At 46.8% G+C, this 25010-nt stretch overlaps 2 protein-coding genes across 4 annotated transcripts in view; one reads left to right on the forward strand and one right to left on the reverse strand.

Annotated features, from left to right (window-relative positions):
* MORN3 (MORN repeat containing 3) overlaps positions 1–14978 on the reverse strand; it is an 18780-nt gene extending 3802 nt beyond the window's left edge. For 2 of the 3 annotated variants that reach the window (XM_088175958.1, XM_088175960.1), the window contains exons 1-6: positions 14941–14978; positions 13563–13658; positions 5453–5608; positions 4603–4760; positions 3049–3208; positions 258–442 (exon numbers count right to left, since the gene is read on the reverse strand). In XM_088175958.1, coding sequence (XP_088032084.1) covers positions 258–442; positions 3049–3208; positions 4603–4760; positions 5453–5597 — 648 coding nt within the window. In that variant the 5' untranslated portion in view covers positions 5598–5608; positions 13563–13658; positions 14941–14978. Of the gene's footprint in view, positions 1–257; positions 443–3048; positions 3209–4602; positions 4761–5452; positions 5609–8135; positions 8168–13562; positions 13659–14940 lie in introns of those variants that run through there. The other variant, XM_088175959.1, reaches the window with a different exon arrangement.
* A 103-nt stretch (positions 14979–15081) lies between these two features.
* TMEM120B (transmembrane protein 120B) lies at positions 15082–24642 on the forward strand. Its single transcript, XM_014875086.2, has 12 exons — positions 15082–15213; positions 17431–17549; positions 18447–18563; positions 19285–19344; positions 19913–20008; positions 21015–21104; positions 21571–21636; positions 22566–22627; positions 22871–22963; positions 23335–23399; positions 23556–23624; positions 23839–24642. Exons 1-12 carry the CDS (start codon positions 15145–15147, stop codon positions 23950–23952), a joined length of 1020 nt encoding a protein of 339 aa, XP_014730572.1. The 5' UTR covers positions 15082–15144; the 3' UTR covers positions 23953–24642.
* Positions 24643–25010: the final 368 nt, after the last annotated feature.

Below are 25010 nucleotides of genomic sequence, written 5' to 3' on the forward strand. Positions count from 1 at the left end.
CCCATTTCCTTTGTGCTGCATCAGGTCTCTGAGCAGTTCTGGTGCATGAGAACTGCATTTTTTCAGATGTAGGCAATTGGGAGGCTCCAGCAGAGGCTTCATGAGCTGTTAGTCCCTATGGGGCCATTTAGGATGCTGCTGGCCAAAAGACTGTGAGCACACACCCCATGGGGGAAATCTCTTGAGGAGTGAAATGCTACCTGGAGAGCTGACCCGAGCACTGATGAATGCAAACACCAAAATTTCCAAGCAATTACCTCTGGGAGGGGAGACTCAGTAGGGGCTGGAGCGTTGTTTCTGCCAAAGTCAACCAGAACTCCACACTTTGGTATATCTGCTACCCACATGCCTTCTAACAGCTGTCCCTTGTCTGGGTAGAAGAATTTCCCTGGGCCATGCTTCTTGCCATCTTTCCAACCTCCTTCATACCGATTTCCATTTGCTGCAATTGAATACATGAACAGACCTTGAAATTTGCACCATTTTGTTAAGGGGTTACAAGTGAAATCAATCAATAGAGCAAACCAGCAGAGGAGAAGATCATGTGTTTGGCTCCTCTTAGTAATTTCAAGGTGGCTGTGGCACTGTGTCATTTTGATTTTGCAGTGCTCCATTTGCTGTAGCACAGAGCGAGAAAATGCTGCAGAAGGAGCCCACACTTGCTCACTTGGAACCAGGACTGTGCTCACCTGCCTTGTTCTCACAGTGATACTCATTTTTTGCTGGCACAAGAAGCCAGTGTGCTCAGGGTAAGGGACTGGTCCCTGAGTCACTCTTCACAACATGAAAAATTACAGGACATGTGTTTCAGATTTGTCACTGCAACAAATCAAGCAGTATCTCTGGCTTGAAGAGGTTTGCTTGTCTGGGCAAGGAACAGAGCACTGATTGCTGTCCAGTCAAAATAATCTTGGATTTCAAAGAATACTTTTAGTTAAGTTTTTCCTCAATGAATTACGGGGTGAGAATTGCTGTAAGAGTCTGAACGGTTCAGGCAGTCAGTTACAGGCTGTTTTTCCAGCTGTACTGCTTCTCTTCGCATTTTTCTGCATGTCGAGAGAGGCTTTTTTTGGGCTCTCTGCTGCTCTCCAGGAATCCACCCATCCATCACTAACAAGGAAAGCAGAACTACAAGGGGAAGAGAACAGCCTCATCCATGGATGCTGGTTGAGAAAGAGCATCATACCCATGGTGATGCTGGGGCTGGGATAGGTCCAGACCACCCTGCTGTCACTAGGAGAGTCCTCTGCTCACCCCTTTTCCTACACACAGTGTTTCTAAGCCCAAACCCATGGGGATATCTGACCAGTGGAAATACCTTTGAGTATCAGCTGAACTCTGCCATTCTTCACCACAAGAAGTGGCTAAAATACCTGGGCACTGCACACGGTGCTGCAGAGATAGCTGGGGCCTGCCAGGATACTGTAAGGGAAGAGGGGAGAACCAAAAATGCTTCCGGAGAATGTGGCTGCTGGGCTGCTCAGGCAGGGTCTGGTTTACAGGCTGGAGCCATGGTGATGGTTATCTGCAACTTTGATCTGGTTTTGTGCTTATCTGCAACACCAAGCTGCCCTGCCCACAGGAGCAGCTCGGCTTCTGCACTCCAGCCACCAACAAATGAGAAACCACCAAAATCACAGCCCTGGCTGCAAGGAGGGGGTAGTGAACACCCTGACTGCACTGTGGTGCCCGGCTGCTCCCATCTGCTCTCCTCCCAGAGCACCCGAGGCTGTGTTGCTCACAGCCATGATCCCTGTGGATGTGAAGTGCTCTGGTACAAAGCTGTTGGGGAATGGATGTAGCAGAGGCGGCAGATCAGCACGGTGCTCTCAGCCAAGCTCACCCTCACCGGGCACGCTGCCACTACAAGCAATTTAATCTTGAGCTGCAGCTCATCGTGACCTCCACTGAAGAACTCCTTTTCTTTCACATGGCAAAGCTGCCGGCACGTGGGCGCACTTCCAGCAGCTGAGCTGAATGCATTAAGCTTGTGGGTATGAAATAATTGCTCCGGCTAATTTTAACCAAAAGGAATCCAGCTAACAATCAGTTGCAGGCTAGGCTGGAGGCAACTGGGCTCTGAAATGGTGCATCAGCCACGGCTCAGCCTGCAGGGGCTGTTAGTTTATAGCTAACAGGGCCTTTGACAGATCAGTGCAAGATTCCCCCTGGAAGCAGGTGCTGATTTCATCCAGATGAGCCATCGGTCCAAAGCGACTTTACAGGCAGCAGAGAGAGCACAGTCATGCATGTGGTGTGCAGAGAAGGTCATGCTCATTCCTCGCAGCTGCTTTGCTTAGCTAATTACTAGCCTTGAGATCACTTTCAAGCAAAAAAAAAAAAAAGATAGAATAGATGAATAATAATACAGAGATAAGATTTCTTCAGATATTCTTGGAATGCCATGCCTAATATTGCAGAGATTCTTGGGATTCTTGGCCTTGGGGGAAAATGTGTTAAACTCCAAGGAAAATAAGGGGAAAAAAATTTAAATTTCTGTATTTATGCTGAGATTGGCCCTAACATTCCCAATCCATGATGTGCTTAGAGTTATTTATGGAAAAGGATTGTGTACTAATGAAACCCCTGTGTTCACTCAACACGAGCCACTGTCGGAAGTAGACAGAGGGGATGGAGTGAACTCAAAAAGAAAACTATGTTGTTGTGGATTTTTTTCCTGTGCTGGAAACTGAACTCTTCTTTGGTATGCAGAGCTAGAAAGCCTGTCTGGCAAAGTGCCTGGCTTGAAAAGAAAGATTTGCTCTTCTCTGACCCAACAGTATATTATCTCTAACCCGAACCATCCCAGTCATTTAAATGTAAATCACAGCAAAAGTAAGCTTTCATGCGTGCGGGCTTACGGGCTTGAGCAGAGCAGTGCCGGCCCTTGCTCAGCCTGTGCTGCCTCCGGCTCCAGACCAGGAGGGGAGGGATGACACGGAGCGGCCGCAGTCCTGCTGCAAGGCTGCAGTGCAGCACCCAGAAATCTGGATGGCAGCACGACACCGAACAGTTTGGAGGGGCAGGCTGAGGGCGGTCAGTACTTACGGAGCCGCAGCACGCCCATCCCATTGGGCTGATCTGTCAGCCACTGTCCCTCGTAGACGGAGCCGTCCTTGTAGTGCATCTTTCCCCAGCCGCTCCGCAAACCATTGCTCCACTCGCCATCGTAGTGCTCCCCGTTGGGGTAAAAGAACAGCCCTCGGCCCTGGACAGCAGCAGAGACAGGGATGGCTGGTTAGGAGCTGCTCTATTGAAATGGGACAGTGGTCAATTTTGGGACATCACTTTGATAGAATATTCCTTTGTTTATTACTCTTACACGTGGCTGCTGGCAGCCCAGCTCTGTGGCTGTTCTTGTGCTGAAGGAAATTAGATGTGGTAGTATGGGATTTTTTTTGGCAAACAATTTTATTCCCTTGACAAAAACCTTGGGTTTATATCTTGGTGTGTTATTATTGGCATGATTGCTGCTAATATTTAGCTAAAAGCGAGTTTTACGAGTATATAAACCTGCCTGGGGATAGACAGCATTAAAGGAAGTGTCTCTCAACATGAGGATTTCATGTCTTTCAACCCTCTAGAGGTTTCCAGCTCAGCGTGTCCCAGGCTGGGCAATTCCACCTCTTGTTTGTTTTACATGTATGTTTGCCAGTAAGAGAAGTCCAGAGATAAGCCAGGCAGTGATACCAATAGGAAATATTTCCATATCACTAATATCTTTTCCCATAGGAATAAAGTCTTCTTTTTTCCTCTGAACAAATAATAAAACCAAATCTAGAAACAACTGATTTTTCTGAGTATTAATTTTATTAAACTGCATAGATGTAAGGGAGAAACTTTTTTAGAAGAAAACTCAACGCTAGTGATATTTGGATGTCATTATAAATCTTTCACCAAAGCTCAATTATGGAAAATCTAACCTTAAAGAACAGGAAGGGAAGCTCCCTCCAAGAGACAGGAGCCATGGAGCCATATGCCCATTAAGAGCATTGGTGGAGATGAGTTTAATTTAGGAGCAGACACAAACACAAGGTTTCCATTGGCAGATCCAAAAATGTTCCTACAAGGATTTTGCACGTTACATTGCAGTCACTTCTACCAGATGACTTTCTCATTATGTTCCTTTAAGGAAAAACAGTGATTTATGTGACAGGCTTAATTCCCAAAAGAACTCAAGTTATTTGCCTATTATGCTGTAAAACTCCTAGAAGAAGGTGCATTTTCTGGCAGTGCTTATAATACAGGTTCCTCTGACTTGTTCAAGGACAAGAGGAATGAAAGGGATGGGTGGGGATGATTAAGAAACAGGATGTGAAACCTCCCATTGTGCTTGGCAGAGGTGCAGGTGAGTGTGAGCAGTAACCACTGCTCTGTGGCAGCCAGTGGGAGCTTGGGGCTGTAGCCTGGTAACCAGCAGGTGGGTGGGGATGATTCCCTCTCCAGGAAAGAGATGGCACTCGCATAAAAATCTTTTAGTCTTGACTACTCAATTCAGCCTCAGTATCGTGAAAATTAGTATTTTAAGTAATCTTTTTGCACACGTGCACCCAACTCTTGCCCGTGTTTTGGGTCTCACTGCTGGCAGAAAATCTCACTTACACATCTTCGGTCGTTTTCCCACCAGCCTGTGTACACCCTCTTGTATTCCTTGGTCACTGGGTCAAGAATGCTGTAGGAGCCATAACCATCCCTCTTCCCAAACTTCCAGCCACCACTGTAAATAGCTCCTGTGCTTTTCCAAATCTGGGTGCCTTTACCTGTTCAACAAACAAGAGGAATGACAAGGGGACCATCATGATTAGGAGAAGGGTGCACAGGGCTGCCCTTCCTGCTCCATCCCAGGCAGGGCAGTACTCCCTGCACAAAGTCAGGCTTAGGTCTGGGATTCAATTTAGTTTCCCAAGTTGGAACCATCGTTAATCTTGATCAGGGGCTTCCTGTGTGGCCTGTGCTGAATGCACTGAAATCTTTCCAAGCCTCAGTTTACTGCTTGTAAACAAGTCTGTCCTGCTCTGGCTGCTCCTGGCTCAGACAGGGTCTCCTTCTCCTGCTCTGTCCCCTGCAGCCCCTGCCACATCTGGGGAATAAATTAAGATTCCTGGAGCCAAGTCAGGAGCTGAGAGAGCTCCAGGGACTGTGCAGCCAGGGCACATCCCAGTGCATGGAGTTGACTGCAGTTTGCTGTATTTGGAAAGGATTTTTAAACATCTGTAATACAGATATTTTGGGTAGTTGCCCCTGAGTGCATGCAAAAGCTCTTCAAGATACTTATTAGAAATGCATTTTTGCATTACATATATCAAATATATGTGTATGTACATATAGTCATACATGAATGAATGCTCTTCTAGGAGCATATAGAGCATAGAACCAGTGACCACTTCCTGCTCCTAGGAGCCTTTATAAGGACATCTAAGTTGCTATTTTTTCTCAAAATTATCTGTCTTACCATGTTTCAAGTTGTCCAGCCATTCTCCAGTATACTGATCCCCATTTACAGCATAAACTGTGTGTCTTAATCCACATTTCTGGGCTTTCCTGTCCCATTCATAAAAGAGAGGGTCTCTAACCCTGGGGTACTTTATAACGGGCATATTGTCGGTATCTGGAGAAGAAAACAAATTCTTATCAGCAATAAATTAGAAATTACTAAGGCAGGTACAGGCATAACAATATTTGTGAGCCATGCACAGAGATACAACAAAAGGGAGGCAACAAAAGATACTGAAGTACAAACCAGCACTATGTGAAACTGGGCTCATAGCATAGCCCGGCGTGTTAGGAAACATTAAATAAATCTCAGCAGGTCAGGTCTGTGGTGGGCAATGATCTCTGCACCTGACAGACATCTTGGGGAGTGCAGGGAAAGGCATCTCCTCCATACAGCTGATGGAATGGGTCAGGGAGTTGTCCAGTGTCCTTGAGGCCCACCTGGAGCTGGGACACTTCATACCCCCAGCAGTAATGCAGCTCAGGCTTCTTTGCTGATAAAAATATCAGTCCTCCAGCTGCCTTGTTAGAAGGGGTTGAAACCACAACCCTTCCCTCTCCCTGGAGGCTGTGGACTTGCCCAGAGCAGGCCAAGTGCTCACCAGCCCACCAAGCTGCCAAGAGGTGACTTCTGAGGTGACTTCACAGGTGACGTGGGTTTAAAGCAGGAACAGCAGGCAAGGCATGGTGAGCACAGTGAGAGGCCTGGAGGATCAATGTGGGGGAAGAGGAGGGAAAATTAGATGTTTTGCCTCATAAATGCAGAGGACAATGGTGGAGTGCAGCATAGTGGTGATTTCTGAGCACTGCCAATGGAACTGCTGCTCAGCGCCGTGGGAATTCGGAACAGACTCAGAGGTGAGAGTGGTCTCTTATAAACCAAAAACAAAAGCCAAAAGGTGGCTGTAGAAACAAAAGCAAGTTTCTATGAATGCCATTAACATCCAGAGCTCGGCTGGAGCCCGGCGGGTGGGATGCTCTCCGATTTTGTCTCCTGGGCTCCCCCTTCTGTTCTGATCTGCTGAACTGAGACATTTCGAATGATTTTGCTGCATCTTTCCCTTCTCGGCAGAGCAAAGCTCTGGTTCCTGCTGGGCTGCGGGTGCCGGAGAGCCCGGCAGGGGAGAAAACCTGCACCTTGGGAGGAGAGGAGAAAAGAAAGGTGCTTTATGTCCTTGCTAGGAAATAAAAGCTAGAATTCTAACAAAGAAAATACTGTTAGAGTTCAACCTCAGTTCTGCATTTTCCTGCCGTGGGAAATGGTCATTCAACAGCTATTTGGAAAGATAGCATTGCTAAATAAAAGTACTTATGTGTGCAGAATGTGTCTTAGTTAGAGGACACGGAGGACAGGATCAGTGTGATGGAGTCACAGCCCACCACAGAGGATGTTTTTCCAGCAATGCAAACACAGGATACACTCAAACTGCTGAGTTCCTCCCTCACTTTTGAGCTCTGCAGCTCCTGGAGAAGGGGATCTTGCCGGTATTTGCCAAGGCCTGGTTTTTTTCAGGACACTGTGCCACACTTTGTTGGCTTGAGCCTGTCCTGCTGGGAAAGCAGAAAAGCCGAGCTACAGCAACCTGTACCCACCCTGACCTCTGAGCAGCTCATGCCTGTGACAAGGAGTCTCTTCACTACCCCTGCCAGATGGGAGCATCGCTTTCCCACCACCACATCCCACCACTTCTTCAACTCAAAGCTTAGGATTTACAAACCCCAGGGAGGATTCCCAGCTGCGGGGGCAGCCCCATCTGCTCGCCATGTCCTGCAAGGCCCAGCCCGCGCAGAGTACTCGAGGTAATGCGGGCTGGAGGGAGCCGCCTTTATTTGCTGAATCCCCTTCTAAATTTACGTCAGCGATGCCAGGTTTGCGTAAGTGATAACGCAGTCGGTACTCGCCTCCCTGGATGTTTTCAGCCGCCCACTACCAGGGCGCGGGGAGGCTGGCAGCGAGAGCAGGCGGGGCAGCAGAGTCGTTCCGTCTGCAGCTCTCGGTGTGGAGGGCGAGACGCGGCTGCTCCCGCTTTGCCGCGGCGCCTGGGGATGAGGCTCGTACAGACCCCCGTGTCCCCCTCCAGACTCTGCTCTGCTCTGGGTCTCTGGTAAAATGCAGCTCAAGTCTGCATGGCCCTAGAGGAAGCTCATTTTTCCCCCTGGCTCTTTGCGGAACTTCAGAGTAATGCGGTGTAGCTACTTTGTTCCATCTTACATCTTAATGAAGAGCAAGGAGGAAACCACACCTGGCTGCAGAGAAGCGGCTGCTGACTGTCCGTGGCAGAACCCTGCCTGGCACCGCACCCCCGCGCACCTTGCCTGATTGTCCCCCGGCCCCGAGGATGCCCCGGCTGAGCTCAGCCCTTGCCGTGACCCAGCACCACGGCGCTGCCTTGCAGCGGGGTCCCTTTACCAGCACCCACCGGCGGAGCGGAGTCACCCCCGTCTCCTGCTGGCCTCCAGGGCGCTGTCCGGAGGAGCGCCTGTTGCTGCTCCTCCCCAGCGGAGCCGGGCGGGAGGGCAGCGGTGCAAGCTGACAGGGAAAGCCCAGGAGCTCGGTTCGCAGAGCACCCCGAGTGCGACCGCTGCTCTCCCCGCCGCTCTCCCGCCGCCCCCGATGCCAGGGCCGGACCGCGGACACCGACCTGTGCTGGTGGCGGCCGGGTGCTGCCATAGCAACGTGCCAAACTCAGCGCTAAAGGCCACGGCAGCGGCCCCGGGCGGACAGAGATGTGCGGGGACACATGCAGGGATGTGCAGGGACACATGCAGGGATGTGCAGGGATACATGCAGGGATGTGCAGGGACACATGCAGGGATGTGCAGGGATACATGCAGGGATGTGCGGGGACACGGCTTCACACCCTCCCGAGCACGGGGGATGGAGCCGGAGCCACCCGGCACACACAGCGCTGTGCAGTGCCCTGAGCTCGGGGTGTTCCAGCAGAATATAAAGTGCTAATGAAGCAACGAGTGTTTCACCTCTGGTTGGTTTTTCATACGCCCAGCAGCAGAAGGCTGGAAATGAAAGCACTGATTACAGCACCGACGAGTAACAAATAAATCAGCCTTGCAAATGTCAGGAGAAATACAAGAAAGCCCCTGAAAATGCACATCAGCAGTCTTAAAGGAGAAATCTGAATAAACCTGACACTAATTCCTTCATCCATTACATTTCTTCCACAGCCATGGTGAGCAGGGATTGCCACTCTGGCCTTATGGGTGTCTGTAATCATCTTCCCTAATGGGTAATTGACTGTGCACATTTCTAGTATCACACCAAAGCTCTTGTATGACTCCCATGAGCCAAATGCATTTGATTCTCATCCTTTTACCATATTTTTTGTGCACAACTCTGCAGGCTGTATGGTAGAAATGTTGAGGCAGGTGGGAAATCTCGTGATGAAACAAAGCAGCTGCCTCTGTAAAGATGAGATACAGCTCAGTCTTCCCAGATGGGTGTTCCTTTGCCATCTTTGATATATGTGACATTGAACGTGGCTTAAATGCTGTGTCCATGCTTGGATAGGACAGAGAATGGATTTATTTGATTTATTCCAAGTGTGAGTGTGACTAAAGGCAAATATTCCATTTCCTATATTCCTATTTCCATTTCCTGGAGCCAAAGGAGGTAATGTCACTCCTGGGAAATCAGGTGTAGGAAAATGAAGTGGAGGGAAGGAAGAGGTGCTCCATAGACAACACGAGCTGGTGTGGAAATGACAGAGGGGGAGCTGGACCAAGGGAAAATACACACATGAAATTTCTTGTTAGGTTAGATTAGATGAACTGGGAAGATGGCAGGTGTTAGCAAGCATTTCCAGGGATGTAGGAGAGGCAGAACTTAAAAACTTCTTTAAGCAGGAAAAAAAGCCCGAGAGAAAACCATGGAAGCTGACCAAATTAGGAAATACTTATACAAGAGAAAACGTCTCCTGTTATTAAAAATTAGATGAAGATATTCAGGAAGGATTTATTCCCAGTCACTAATGTTAATTTGTTCTGGTTTGGGGCAGAGCCTAAGAATTACTGAAAACAATCATTCCTGTGTTGCACTATGGCCAGTTGTAAGTGCTGGAGTGAGGACAGAGGTTTGGGAAGGAAATAAAGAAACCCATGAGGGAGAAGGAAAAATGCTTATTGCAGCCCAAAAATCTACAGCCTGAAATTATAGCCAGAAATAGCCCTCTCTGGAAAAATATTAACTATTTTTATTATTTCAGCCCCTATCTTGCACTGCACTTAACTGAGAGATTGACAATTAAAATAATTAGCTAATTCAGACCATTTTACTTGTTTATTTTTAAAGGGCATGGACTGCCTGAGATTTTTGAACTGCAAGTCCAAACTATGTCACACTTAACCACAGTTTCTGTTAACGAGAAGTTACATAAATATTTTTAAATTAATATACATTTAGAAACAATAAAAACTTTAAAAGAGTTACAATATTTTAGCAACAAATTAAAATTCAGAAATTGGGATCAAACACTGCCTCTGCAAAAACTTCTGTATCTGGATAGGATGGAGGGGGCTGCCTCCATTTCTGCTTATTTTAAATTCTTCTGTTGCTGGTCTTTGTGTGTTTGTTATTTTACTTCTGTGGTGCCAGAGTGGGTTATTAGCACCCTCACAGACCCTCCTGCCCCCTCCAAGGAGGCCTCATAGAGACATTTATCTAGGAAGAGGCTGTCTGTTACTCCCATTTACAGTTTTCTTAGTTCAGATATAAACACTTGAATCATACTTAATTATTTTGCCACTTGATACAGAATGATAATTCTATACCTTTTGGTATTACAAGGGTACAGAGTGGGAAAATGTAAGCATATTCTTCTTACAAAAAAAGGCAAAATTAGACCAGCTTGAAGAGAAGGTGGTGATATTTGAAGCTTTATCAGAAAATCCTTTTGACTTACTCAAATGAAATTTTTCTTAGGAAATGTCATTCTATTTTGAGAGAAGAAACTCCCTTAGTAAGTAGGAAGTGAGGATAATTTTTTCAAAGGGTGTCATCTATAACTCAGTCAAAGAGTGAGATATAAACTCAAACTGACCCAGAAATGTCCTAACCAGTCTCTCTTCCTCTTCCAAGAGCAGTTGTTTCCAGGCACAACATTGAGGCCACTAAGAAAAGTAGGGTCAAAAACTCAAGTTTCAATGTGCTAGGAGGAGAATTTGCCTTGACACAATTCCCCTCGTTCCAGCCTTGCCAGCCAAAATTTGGCCCCAGAACAAGAGCAAAACCTTCACCAGGCAGTGCCAGGGCTTCAGTTCTGCTGCTGCTTGTACTGTTGCTGCTTTAATTTTCTGGCAGTTGATTAAACCTCACATTTATTAAGACTGAAAGGAAGCTTTTAACTCTGTCCATGCAAATGATGCTGTAATTCAGCCCATTATTCTGCCAACAGAGGTCATTGCAATGAACTCCACATCCAGGCTGGACAGACTGAAGAGCAAACCAAGCACTGGGAATTTGTGCATGGAAACATGCCCAGAAACACCTTTCTGCAGCAAGGTCCTGTCATATATGATGCACTTTTAATTTTTTCACTTTAAGGGCAGGATTTTTAAAAAATTTTGATTTTATCTTAAAAAAATTAAATATAAACCAAGGCTCTCAGTATTCTACATCTGAAATCAATCATTTTTTGCACTGAAAGGAGACAGCTGCTCCAAGCTGAGTTTGCTCTCACTAAGCTTGGGGAATCACCCAAGTGAAATGTCCAAACCAAATGAAAACTGTCAGAACCAATAAATTAAATTTATTCTGGGAACTTTGTAGAATAAATAGAGAAAAATCATTTAGGGAAACATATGTTGGAATTCTTTAAAGGTGAAGAGTGTGACAACAACATACTGTAGAAGTGGGATGCTCAGATGTGTGTTTTATTGCTGCTATATTCAAAAGAAAAGCCAGGGAAGAGGTGGGAGGGTCTTGGACTCCAACCAAGCCTGTGTTGAAGGAGCTGAAGGAGCATCCCCACCACTCTGCTCTAAAGAATTGTCATTAGCAGGATTTAGGAGGGATTGAAGTGAAATCTTTGAGGTGTAAACTTCACCTGGTTGCCTCTGGCTTAAGAGGCAGCCTTGTGGGAAAGCCTTTAAAATTCTTCCCTCCTTTTTGCTGGGAGCAATTCTCTCAAGATAAAAACCATGTTGGTTTTACATCAAAACAGCCTGAAGTTAAACCCCTGGGTTATCTGGAATGTTCAGGCACTTAGATAGTCATGCAAACTGAAAGGTTGAACTCCTGGAAGCTGACACCAGATACCCTCTCCCCATGAGCTCCTGTTGCTGCAGATTTACAGCTCATGGTCTCTGCTTAACTACCTGCAACAAGGCAGAGGTTTAAAGGTAAAGTTATGATGTTAATTCCTGAAGTCACCCAAAGCTGAGAGTTATTTACTGACCATGGAGTGCTTTGCAAGACTCTTAATATCGTTGGAGGCAGATAAATTTGGCCATACTTGAGCTAATGCCTCACTTCAAGTCCTTAATTTATTCCTTAATTGAGGGATAAATCCAGATGAGTACAAGATGAATCAGCAGTATCAATCTCCAGCTGAAAAATGTGCCAAGTATTTTATTTATCACGGCTTATTGTTGCCTGATGTTAGAACAGGGACTCATCTACATTTATATTTCATCCTTTCCCATTTGCTGTGCTGGAAAGAATCTGTATTTCTAGGACAGGAGAAAAGCATCAAAGGAAACAGCTTCAATTATCTTAAGAGGAAAGAATGAATGGAATTTGCATTCAGGAATAGTCTGGAGGGTGAAGGAAAGGAGCTCACATGTGACTGTACATATATATAACTATGTGTACTCAAACAAAATCTAACACCCAGAGAACAGTCACAATTTCACTGTCATCCTTAACTTGATTTATTAACTCAATTTCTTAGATACGTTTTCTGGCAGTGAAAGGTGGGTGAGTTGGGGCTTAATTAAGGTAAAAGCAAACCAGAGATTTCATGTTTGTAGATTTGCTGTGCAATGGCCTTAGGTGATCTCTGGCAGCAGAAAACAGCCATTAAAACTTGCAAGATACCTTGAAAAGTGATCATAAAATACTGAAATTCAGAGGAGAAGCACCATTCCTCATGTGCTGCCACCAGTGAAAGACAGGTGAGGTGTGGAAATCCCCTGCTCCACATCCAGGGTTAGTGATCTAACAGATCATTGTTATCTCAGTGATCTCAGCTTCCTTTGGTTTTATTCACGAAGATGTGATTGAAATAATGAGATTATACAAACAGCTACAGCCTCCCAGGAGGTGGAGAGAGCTTACAGGTAATTCTGAAGTATTTTGTAATGGTGCGAGGTTAAATAATGCAGAACCATCTGTAAGGCCAGCCCTGCTACACTCACATTGTTTGTGCTTAATTAAATGTTTTTGTGGTTTCTGTTTGAAAGAAAATGCAGATCTCTTGAATGAATATTAATTAGCATGGCTTAGCTAAAAAGTTGAAAGAAATCTTTTGGGGTAATCATTATGCACAGCCACAACATGTGTAAGAAATGTTCCTTGTCAAGAGATGTGGGGAGAGGTAGGAAAGTTTGGGATAAATGTCTGGTGATCTCTTGGTTTTCTGGGAGAGCTCTGGGGCCAGCATAGCAAGGCTCTGAGTGGGAAATGCACAACATTTCCTGCCTTTGTATGTGAAACACCAACCACGGCCCTAACGAAATGTCATCAGCCTGCAGAATCACAGCCCAGGACAAATACTCATGTCTGATAAGAATTTCCTTCTGCTCTTTTGAGACTTATAGATCAACAGTGAAAGGAATACTTTCAAGGGTTATTGACAATTTATGATGTCTTCTAGAAGCACCTTTTCCTGAATGTTAGGAGTGACACAAGCAATCCTACAAATGTTGAAGTGTTTTTACTTTCTGGATTCCCACAGATTTGCAAGAGGGTGTCAGCACCCCAACCTCAACAGCAAGGGATAAGGTGCAACTACATCTTAGAGGTGATAAACTGAGCTGACAGAGAACTGCAAAGGTGGAGGGAATGTTTTCACATGGGAAGGAAAAACAACTTTGCTGGCAGGGAGTATTCCAACCTTTTGACAAACTGGAAAGTTTCGGCACGTATCCAGCGCAGAACTAATGCTCCAATCCTTTCTCTTCCAAAGTCTGCAATCCAAAATCCAGCCCTCCTGTAACACAAAGTCCTGTTACACAGGATTGTGGACAAAAGCTAGAACCCAGGAAAAATTTAATACAGATGTAACAAATTCCTGTGACATTTTTATTACGTTGATTTTTTTATTATTCTACTTCAGGATTACCAAGACCTGGCACAACACATGTGCTTGATCTCTGGACAATCATGGCCTCACTGGAGAAGCAGCAGGGACAATGCATCATCCCTGGGGTTGGTGGCTCTTAAACCAGCAGAAATCCCAAACCACTGCAAGTTCTGAGCGGGTTTCTCTGGAAACTGAATGCAGAAGGTCATCAACAGCATTTCAGATGTCCACCCACAAATGTATGAAAAAAACATGCAAGAAGGCAAAGAGTGTGAATATAGACCTAGAGAAGGACCAGGGACAGCAAGAACACTGCGGAGTTCCAAAAAACAACGTTTTTGGCTGTTTATGTCAAATTAAAGGAAATGGGATCCTACACACACTTCTCATGAAAAGATAGCATTGCATTTGTGGTTTTATTTTACTTTGCTTCTCCTCCCCTTCCCGCACCCTTGCCCCTTGTTTTTTTTAATTGTTTCCTTCCCCTTCCCTTTTTCCTCTTCGCCAATTTCTACCCTTTCACAAGAAACCCACAGGATGCGGTGCCAACATATACAACTCTTCATACCCTGCCCCAGAACATCAGGCCCTGCTCACAACTGGCCAGTCCAGCTGTTGAGGGGGTAATTATTTTTAAAATAAAGACATCAGGAATCCTCTTGTCATCTTCTCTGATATCAAGGACCTGTGATGAAGCTCCAGGCAGCTGCAGGGCTGAGCTGCCTCAGATTCAGCCACCAGGTCTCTCTGAAGGAGCTGGCCCCGTGCAGTGGAGGGTTTAATCTCCCCTCTCAGCCCCACGCGTGATGAACCACCCTCAAAGGGCACAAAGATGTTTCCATATCACACCACGGAGCACTTCGGGTGCTGCCACAACACAGAAGGGCTCAGGAGAGGTTGCAGGGTCGCCAGGAGGTGACCGGGGCAGGGCGGGTGACAGCAGCTGAGGGGACTCCCCTATTTGAGGGGAGCCCTGGCCTGAGGAAAGCACAGGCCTGAGGGGGGCCCACGCCAGAGGGGGATCATCACGGGAGGGGATCCCGGGCCTGAGGGGATCCCACATCTGAGGATATTCCGGGCCTGAGGGGATTCCGGGCCTGAGGGGATCCCACATCTGAGGGGATCCCGCACCTGAGGGGAGCCTTGACCCGAGGGCAGCACAGACCGGAGCGTTCCCTCACCCCCTCACCTTCTCACCTGACGGGTCCCTCCCCTGAGGGCGGGCGGTGGGAGGGGGGGGGGGGGGGGCGGGGCTGCGGGTGGCGCGCGCCGCGGCGGGGCCGCGCCCATGACCGCGCGCGATGACGTCAGCGGCGCACGCGGCGCGCGGGGCCGGGGGGTGCGGGCGGCGGGCGCGCGCCGGCGGCCCGCGGAGCTCGCGCGGCCCCGCGCCATGCGGGACCAGCTGGAGCGGTGCCTTGGCGAGTGGCGGGAGCTGGAGGAGGAGTTCCGGCAGCTCCAGGTGAGCGGCGAGCGGCGGGGCCCTGCGGGGCATCGCGGTGCCTCCCTCTCCTGCGCGGACGCAGCTTCTCCCGCACTGCCCCGCGCTGCCCTTGCCGGCTCTGCTTCGCATCGTGATGCGGGGCCGGCCCCGGCTCGCTCCTCCCCGGCAGGAGCGGGACCGGGGGTCTCCACCGCCGGCCTCATCCCCGGGGCGGCTCGGCGGGAGCAGGAGGTGTGGGTGGACTCCCCCCAGCCCCCCCAGGGGTGGCCAAGCGTGCTCGGTGCCTTCGCTGACGCCGCGGGGTGCCCGCACGGAGCGCAGCGGGGCGAGCATGGGCATCCCTGCACGGCACCCGCAAACAGCCTGTGCCCCGCTGCTCCAAGGCTGCCAGCGCTTGGGACAGCCCAGACCGAGCCGTGGCCATGCCCCAGGTCCCTCTGAGGATCCCAGCATCCTCAGATCCCATGATATGCCGCGGTTCCCACTGCTGGAACAAGGATGGGAGAAGGGGATGCGGTGTGGTTGTGCACCCGAGGCGTGGTGCAAAGAGCAGCGCAGGCAGCGCCTGTCCCGCCAGCATCTCCTGGTGGAGCTTGATTTCCCGTGCTGGGATACGACGGGTCCAAGTGCTGTTTTTCCATCTTGCGAAAGTGCATTGAGAGACCGAAAGGCTTCGGAGTGGGGGCCAAGAGCTGTTCTACAAGAACAGAAATCTTTTCCTTCCCTTCTTGTCATTTAGTGCTGCACCTATACATGTGCTTTAAATCTTCAAGCCAGTTTTAAAGTACAACCGGCTGTTCTCACTCTGGAGGCTGTTTTAGCCTCTTTTAGACTGTTCAACAGAACGTGCATGCGAAAAAACAAAGTGTGATTTCCAGATTTAGCTTGTTTCTTAATTAAAACTCAGTTCAGGTTGTACTCCTGTTAGCAGAAACAAGGGTTGGGTGCTGGGGGAGACCAGCTGGCATGGTTCTGTTGGTCACTTGTTTGCTGTGTGCACCTTCTCGACAAACTCTTTGCCTGAGTCTGACCTAAACCACAGTAAACGTCAGTCTCTTGTCCCTGCCTCAGTTTCCCCACCTGTAAAAGGAAAGTAGAAACACTTTTTGGTGGGGTGGCACTGGTGCTGGTGGTCGAGGTGTCACTAGATTAGTGCTGTAGAGGTGTGCTCAGCAAAACCAAAGTGAGCCTGAAATGGTGAGAGCTGCAGTGCCTGTATGGGGTTAGTTTGGTTATTAAAGTCTTTAAATCAGATATTGGAGCTTGTTTTGGATTGTTCTTGTAAATAAATAACAACTACCAGGTGGGTCCTAGCAAGGAGGAGAGCAAAGATTTGGTTTCTATGGTCTCAGCACCATGTTTATGCTTTGGGAAGAGCAGTGGGAATTTCCTGTGGTTGGTGTTCTGGTTGGCGAAGCAACCATGTAACCCACATTGTATCTTGGCACTGACTCTGCAAACTCTGTTTTCCAACTTATTATAGGTCTTAAAGCTGGCTCAGGGGTCATTGTTTGGTGCTTGGGGAGCCCTTCATGGGATGGGTTTGCAGTTGGTGAGCGTGTCCTCGTTATGGCTGAGCACTAACTGGGGGCTTCAGGGGACCAATGAGCTGTGACAAAGCAGTTCCTCCCAGGGAGCATCTGCAGCCACAGGCAGGAACATCACTTCAGCTCTTTAACTAGAATATGGGGCAGTAGGTTGCTTGAATATCTGTGGGGTTGGGATGGCAGTGGTGGCCAGGTGGTGCCTAAACCCCCAGCCATGGATTTGTGCCTGGTGTTGTGTATTTCTTCTCCTCCCCTCCCACTCTCTTAAGTCCTCTTTTTTTTTTTTTCTCTAAGATTTAATCTGGCTGTGAAATTGGAGTGCCCTGTGATTTAGCCACCATTTGATGGGCATGGATCAGGATCAAATGGAGGATTAGGGGATTCAAGGATTAGGGGCTTCATTGCAGGGTGGGGTGGGAGTGAGGAGCTCCTGAATGGGAAAGCTCTTTAAAGAGGAAATGAGATAAGTGTAGAGGATGCTTTTCCTCTTGCAGGAATTTCATGAGTGTCCATTTAAGCCCTATTGTTTGGCATATGATTTGGCATCTCTCCCTCCTTGCTTGTTAAAAGAGTGCCTGTTATATCCCATAAAACCAGGATTTTCCTTGTTTCCCTTGGAGATAAGGACCAAATGCCATGAATAACCTAGAAGGGCTCTTACTACCAACCATTTCCTCTTCTCCTGCAGGAAACACACAAAGTTTACAGGCAGAAACTGGAAGAAGTCACTAGCTTGCAGACAGCCTGCAGCAGCTCCATACACCGGCAGAAGAAGACACTGAGGGATCTGAAGCACAGCCTGCAACGGTAACAGGAGACCTGGAAGGTGGAGGAGGCAGGGATGGCATAGTTCTCCTTTCCAAAGGCTGAAAAGCTTGGGGTTTTAGTACTTTTAATAGACAATCTATGTTGCAGTGGTAAAGTTGTTCTGTATTACAGCCAAGTAGAATGTTCATTACTGCATGAGAGAGAGTGTCCTGTAAATAAAGAAGTTTAAGGGTGCTGGTGTGGGTTTTTTCCTTGCACTGCATGCTGTACATTGCAGGACTGTGCAGCTTTTGACTGTGCCAGGTGAGCAATGCTTTGCTCTGTAAACTGCACTGGAAGAACAACAACACTGAAGGTGTAACTTGCTCCTGGGTGGATTTACAGGAGGGAACTGTCTCTGGCTGCTTGGCTGATCCCAGGAGCCAGGGGCTGAACTCCTTGTGTGCAGGCCTGAGTACAGCACCTCTGACACCACAGGCTGCTGGCTATGCTGCTCACTGCTCTCTGGTTAACATTAATTACTAAAACTGTTTTCAGTAAATCATCAGCTCTGTGTCCTGTTACGTCCTGAAATACTTCATACCTGAGGAGCTGCAGCCTCTGCAAGGGCAGTGCCTGAAACCACGCACAAAGTTCCCAGGGTGGAGGGAGTTCCTTCAGAAAAGCACAATATTCCCACGCAGTCCTGTCACTGAGCTGATGAAAAGAGAAGCAGATTTATAAACCAACTGGTTGAAGTAACCTTCAGCAGTATAAACCTGGCAGTGAGATAAAGTCGTGATGAGCCAAATAGTGCTGCAGAAATGCAGGAGCAAAGTGCATCACCTCCCAGAGCCAGCTTGTTAGCAGCCTGGATTTTATGACAACATTATTTTCCTTCAAATGAAAAGGAGGTGAAAACATGAACAGGAATATCTTGTTTCTGTGTTCTTGCAGGTGCAAGCCCAGAGCGAGTCCTGAGGAGTTTGCTGTCATTCAGGAGATCAGCAGCCAGATCAAGGAGAGGCAGAATGCCTTCTTTGACATGGAAGCCTACCTGCCCAAGAGGAACGGGTACATGCTCTGCCAGGGAGGCTCACATGCTCCAGGAATTTTGGATTTTTAAATGTTCACAGTGCTTTGTTCCTGAAGGAAAAGGTTGAAGAAAGACATGTAAAATTGGATTAGTCATAAATCTCTTGCTGAGCTGCTGTGTCAGTTGTACACAGAATTCATTAGCTGTGAGTGGATATAAATGTGTGTGGGCAGTGCAGGTTTTCTGTTAAAATGACAGTAACCTGCACTGGCAAGGCATTGTGCAGTTCAATGTCCCACACTGATTTTTCCTGGGCTAATTTTTTTGAGGGCTGAATCAGCACAAGACTTTTATCTTTTTTTTTTTTTTTTAGCCGACTTTAACTTTTCCTTCAAGTGGGGTTGCTAGGTCAGAGTAATGTCAGTTGTTGATGCTGCAGCCCCTCAGAAGTTTCTATCAGAAACTTTTTTCCTCCCTATGTTTGGATTTGTACAGTGCATACTACATATATTGCCCTTAGATTGTAGTGCAAAAAAAGGACCAAGGAAATAAACCTTTACAGTAGCTTCCTGGAAATGCTGACCAATATTTTCACGTGTAAAGTCTCTTCTGTGGTCTTTCCCTCCAGTTTGTCTTAATTAAAACCTGCAGCAAACATGGCTTTGGCAGAGCCACTGTCTTATCATCTCGATCTAGATCATCCTGTGGTGTTCAAATAAAACAACTTACTTGGATCTGATCTTTGCTTTTGTCTTCCAGCTTGTACTTAAACCTGGTGCTGGGAAACGTGAATGTCACTCTGCTGAGCAACCAAGCAAAGTGAGTGAGCCTCCCTCCCCACGTGTGAATTTGGGTTTCTCTGGGGCCAGCTGTACGTGTGGACTGAAGCCCAGAGAGGGGAATGGGTTTCTCTTAGACCTGCTAAGTGAAATGTTGAGGGTGGGTGATTGGACTATGACATGAGGATAATCTGATATCTTATGTAGCTCCAATTGATTCCATCCATCACTTGCTTTTAAGCCCAGCTCAGCCTGTGGCTTTAATTGTAAAAATCTTTGGAGGTTTTTTGTGCTGAAAAATGGTACTGTGACTTCTAGGCATACAGTGCTTCAGAAAATGGAGATATATATGTATTTTTTGAATCTTGTTGTGGCAACCCAGAAACCAGCTCTGATGGACTTAAGGCATTGTGTTGCAGCTGAGACAGACCCTCCCTGCAGGCAGAACTCTGCTTTTCACCACTGTCTGCTGCTTTTCTGAGTGTTTCAGCAAAACCTCTCTCTCTGGGCTTGGCATTTGGCTTTGTATGTAGTTTGGAAAAGGTGAAGCCACGTTCCAGTCGAATTCCATTTGTTTGTGTCCATAAACAGCACCTGTTTCCTTCCAGGTTCGCCTACAAGGATGAGTATGAGAAGTTCAAACTTTATCTGACAATAATCTTGTTACTCGGGGCTGTTGCCTGCAGGTTTTTTCTCCACTACAGGTAAGCTGCATTTTTATTTCTTATCAAGTATTTTGCATAAAATTATGCTGGGTTTGAATTATCTTATGTACTATTAAGGACAGTGAGGCAGCTCAGGTGGTGTTTAGGCTTTGAGCAATTGGGCAGCAGGACACCTGCACTTCTTCAACTCTGGTAGGAGTTGTATTTTAGCTGTTTTTCCTTTTAAAAGAGTCTTTTGTAACTGAGGAAGTCCAACATCATGTTTCCTGATGATGCTAAAAATTGATGTTGTTATTCTGGCATCATGCTGTCCTTGGGAATGAACAGTTGGTTGTGCTTGTGGGTTGTCCCAACACTGTGCTGCAGCTCTGGGGTAACAAAAACAACAAAAGAGAATTTGTATGAAATAATCAGACCTGAAACACTGTCTCTAGATTCTGATAAAGTGTCTGAGCACCAACAAGCTTCCACTATTGAGTTTTGCTTAAAAACAAGGAAGGAGTTGGAGCCACGCAATTCCACTACGGTCTCTGTGTGTCTGGGTGAATGCAGGATCATCCCAGAAATGATGTTGCCCTGTACAGAGGCTGCCCCAAGTCCCCTTGCCTTCAGGAGTTTGCAAATTGCAAAGTAAAGTTTTGGTGTTTTGGTTTTTTTTGCCCCAGAGCATAATGTTCTTCCATTCTTTTAGTTGATTGGATTTATATAGATCTCATGGAATCTCCTCATTGAATTAGCCTGGAAAGGCCTCTCTAAATTGGATCATCTGCTGCTTCTGTGGTGCTTTCTCTCCTTGAGCAGCATTTAATGTCATCCCTGCATACCTGCTTATCAGCTCAGGATCTGCAGTGTTGGATCATGGGGGAAAAGAGCCTGCAGTGCTGCCTGTGGGCTGGAGATGTTCAGGATGGGACTTTTTGTCCATAGCCTCACTTGAGCAGGTTTTCATTTATCCAGGAGGAGGAAGGAAAAATAGGGATTTTTAAAATGTGTCTTTATAATTAACAAGATGTTTTTTAACTCTGTGTTTTTTTCTGTTTAACAGGGTGACAGATGAAGTGTTTAACTTTCTGTTGGTGTGGTATTACTGCACGCTGACGATACGGGAAAGCATTCTCATTAGCAATGGCTCAAGGTACACTTCCACCTGCAAAAACCATGGAAAGCATGAAATGTCCTTAAAAGAAAACCAGGCAACAAAAAGGGATTGAGCTTGGCAACAAAGCCGAGCAAATCCAAGATGCTGATGGCCTCTCTGCTGAATCTCTTGCCTCTCTCCTCCTCCCTGGTCACTTCCAAGGGCACATGTGGCCACCTGGGGTTTGGGGAGAGAGCAGTTGCAGTTCCTAACAGTCCCTAAGTTATTGGTCCAATGTGTTGGCTGGTTTTGGGAGCTGTGGGTTAGTTGTAGATGTGGTTAGGGGGTGTGTGCTGCCTTGTGTTAGAGGTCACACATCTTTGAAAATGCCACACCATCCCTTGTGCTTGAGTTGGGACATCTGCTTTGTTCCCATTTTTTGGATCATTTTTTGCCTGTAAGGCTGGACTTCAGTGCTGAATTCCATGTTTCTTGTCTAACTGCCATGTTTATTTCTGCTCAGGATCAAAGGCTGGTGGGTGTCTCATCACTACGTTTCTACATTCCTGTCTGGAGTGATGTTAACGTGGTGAGTCTGCTCTTGCCTGCTCGAGCTGCTTCAAGCCTGTTTCATGGTGTTTATATCATCTGAGCATTTAAATCCAGTGTGACTATGAAGCTGTGGCCACAGGACACATGGCAGAGTGTCAGCCTTAATATTTGTTTGATTGATGTTATAGATGTTTTCAATGATAAATACAACACTGCAAGTTTGTATTTGCATTGCTGGTTAAAAAAAAAAAAGAAAACAAGAAATGCAAACCCTGTGGTTGTAGTTGGACTGGTGATAGCAAAATCTCTGCAAGTTTCTGTCTCTGTGATTAAGGCAACAAGCAGCACATTGCTATAGAGGAAGGACACCACAAAATGAATGTTTAGTGCCTTTACCGAGCCTTGATTACAGAGTTTAAAGCCAAAAGTACAAGTTACCCCCCTGCAGTGGGTGGTGGTGGTGGTCAGACAACTCACAATGTACCCCATGTACAACCTGTCTCAACTTGGGCATGAACTGAGGAGTTAATTATTCAAAATTGCTTTAAAACGGCAGAAGTGCCTGCTCCTGAATCTGTAAGAGGCTGACACAGTGGCTGGGGCAGAAGGTCCCTTGGCCTCCATCTATCCTGGCCTGCCCTCAGGATAAGCTGCACAACCACCCCCTGTTCCACTGCTGGGATTCTCCGTGCAGATGATGCTGAATGGCTTTGCTGCCTGGAGAAAACTCTCCTAATGGATAAGAGGGGACAGCATTTATCCTCGTTAGAGAGGGGAAACCTAATCAATGAGAGCATTTCCTGTGTGGCTGTAGCACCTCTCTGGGCTCCCAGTGGGTGGAATGGGCTGGGCACCAGCTGCTGGTTCATTTGCTAATGGAATCAGGCCTGGTGGTGAAGGGGAAGGGTTTGGATGCATTGGATGCTTTTAGCAAACTAATGGACCTCTCCTGTGTTCTGCTTCCAGGCCAGATGGACTCATGTATCAGATGTTTCGCAGTCAATTTTTAGCATTTTCAATATTTCAGAGTGAGTATATCTTACCTTGCTAATTCAGAGGATAAAGTAATTTTGTGTCATACGTGCTTAGAAGAAAACACTTTTGTTTGGTAAATACTGAATTATTAAACTGTAGGAATATAGTGTGCAAATATGCAATCTACAAATATAAGAAATAATTAAATGCTGTTGGATTAAACATTATTAAAGTACTTTGATACTTACCTACTTCTGAATAATCAACGTAGTGATGTTTTCTGTCTCCTTCTCCAGGCTGTGTTCAGTTCTTACAGTATTATTACCAAAGGGGCTGCCTCTACAGGCTCCGGGCTTTAGGGGAGAGAAACCACTTGGACCTTACAGTAGGTGAGGTTTCCTGCTCTACCTTTGCACTGCTTTTGCACAGGTTTTGGGTGCAGTGATAGGGAGGGAGAGAGCTGCCACCTGCACAGCTGCCTGTGTCCCAAGGCAGGAGGGGCAGTGAGACTTTTATCCTCCTCCTTGGGTCCTGTGGGTCAGAAGCAGAGGAATCTGATCTTTGTCAGCATTTGAGGAGACTAAGATAGAGATTTTTGGTCATTGTCATCCCTAACTTTATCCTTCTCCAAATACTGCAATTTCAAGAAAACATTTTTACTTGATAGTAATTTATGGAGTGGTTTGGGTGGAGAGGAGCTGCAGGTGCAGTCCTGGCTCTTCTGTGCTCATGCTCTGTCTCTTCTGTCCACCTTTTCCAGAAGGATTTCAGTCCTGGATGTGGCGGGGGTTGACATTTCTCCTTCCCTTTTTGTTCTTTGGGCATGTAAGTTGTGTGATCCCCTCCTCCCTCTGTAGTGCAGTGTCTGCTGCTGCACCACACAAAAGTGCTTTGGATCACATGCAGCCATGACAAACGTTTCCAAGGTTTAATTCTTTTTGGCTTGTAATTCAATTGCCTTTTTTCTTTTCCCCTTTGCAGTTCTGGCAGCTGTACAATGCAATCACGCTTTTCAGATTGTCAAGGCATAAGGAATGCAAAGAATGGCAGGTGTGTGTTGGCTCTGCTGAGAAGAAGCACAGAGCAGGGCAGAGGGGGTGCTTGACCACATCCTCAAAAATATTTGGGCATCTGACTCCATTTAAATGTCTCAGGATAATGCAGCACAGAGCCTGTTCTGTGTCTGGTAGAGCCCAGCAGTGATGAATATAATCCATATTGTAATATTACAAGGTAATAAATGCTGCTCCCTCTGCTCTTTCAGGTTTTTGTATTGGCTTTCACATTCCTGCTGCTCTTCCTTGGGAACTTCCTCACTACTCTCAAAGTGGTTCACACTAAACTCCAGAAGAACAAAGAAAAGGTGAAGAAGCTGTGACTCCCCCTGTTCTCAGTGTGCATCCACCCCTGTGCCCCCAGCAGGGCTGGGTTTGGGACAGATCCTGCTCAGTCCCAGCTGGGGGATGGATGGGCTCAGAAGGACTCGTCTGTCCCCGTGTTTGGTGAAGGACTCTGCCAGCACAGACTCAGTATTAATGCAAGCATGGCTCTCCAGTCACACTCCTGCTATTTATGTCTATTTAATATAAAACATGTTTGCTTCTGGGGTTTTTGTTCTGTATATAGAGCAGCATGCATCTGCCTGGCCAAGTGCCAGTGTTGACGAAAATGTGGAATCTACTGTAATTCCAATTCTGGAATGATACCTGACACTTTCCAGTTTTATTATTTAAATTCTGGGTATTGAATTTACTGAGGTTTATGAACACTCTGGGTGGATCAGTAATTCAGAGTGAATGCTGTTTTTCAAGGCATTTATTTAAGGCATATTCTCAGTGGCAATACTAACCTGTGTGTACTGTGAAAAGAAAATGCTCATCTTTGTACCATACTGCTGCTATATACACTTCCAAAAAGCTATTTAAAGAAGAGAAATTCCTCCTTTGAAAGCAAAATCATGCAAGCAAAAGCAGTTTTTAAATGGCAGGGAAGTCTACTAGCCCTTTTCCAGGGAGATCAGGTCATTGTCCAGGCCTGAGAGGACCTAAAATAAACTATTCAATATGCAGCTGCCTCTGCCCCTTTTTAGTAACAAACACACGGCCCTTGGGTTGGTTTTTGAGACATGGTTCTGGAAAGGGGAGGACAGGCTCAGCCCAAATATTAAATACTCTCTTTAGCTGCTGCACTTGTACCAATAATGAAGAGAATGGAAATGCTGGGTCAAAGGGATGGCAGAGGACAAACACTGACTGCTACCCTGCTAAATCCTTGTGCTGCTTGAATTCACACTCACTCATTGGAACACCTTTTTTTGGGTGCTGTAACTTGTGTACCTCCTCAGGCAGCTGCAGCACTGAGCTGCCTTGGGCTGTGTCTTTCCCAGCAGTGAAAGCTCCCTTTGAGCACCACAAAGCCCAAACTGGGCACATCCTC

The sequence above is a fragment of the Sturnus vulgaris genome, chromosome 19 (assembly GCF_052056855.1).
Source record: "Sturnus vulgaris isolate bStuVul1 chromosome 19, bStuVul1.hap1, whole genome shotgun sequence".
Lineage (NCBI taxonomy): Eukaryota > Metazoa > Chordata > Aves > Passeriformes > Sturnidae > Sturnus > Sturnus vulgaris.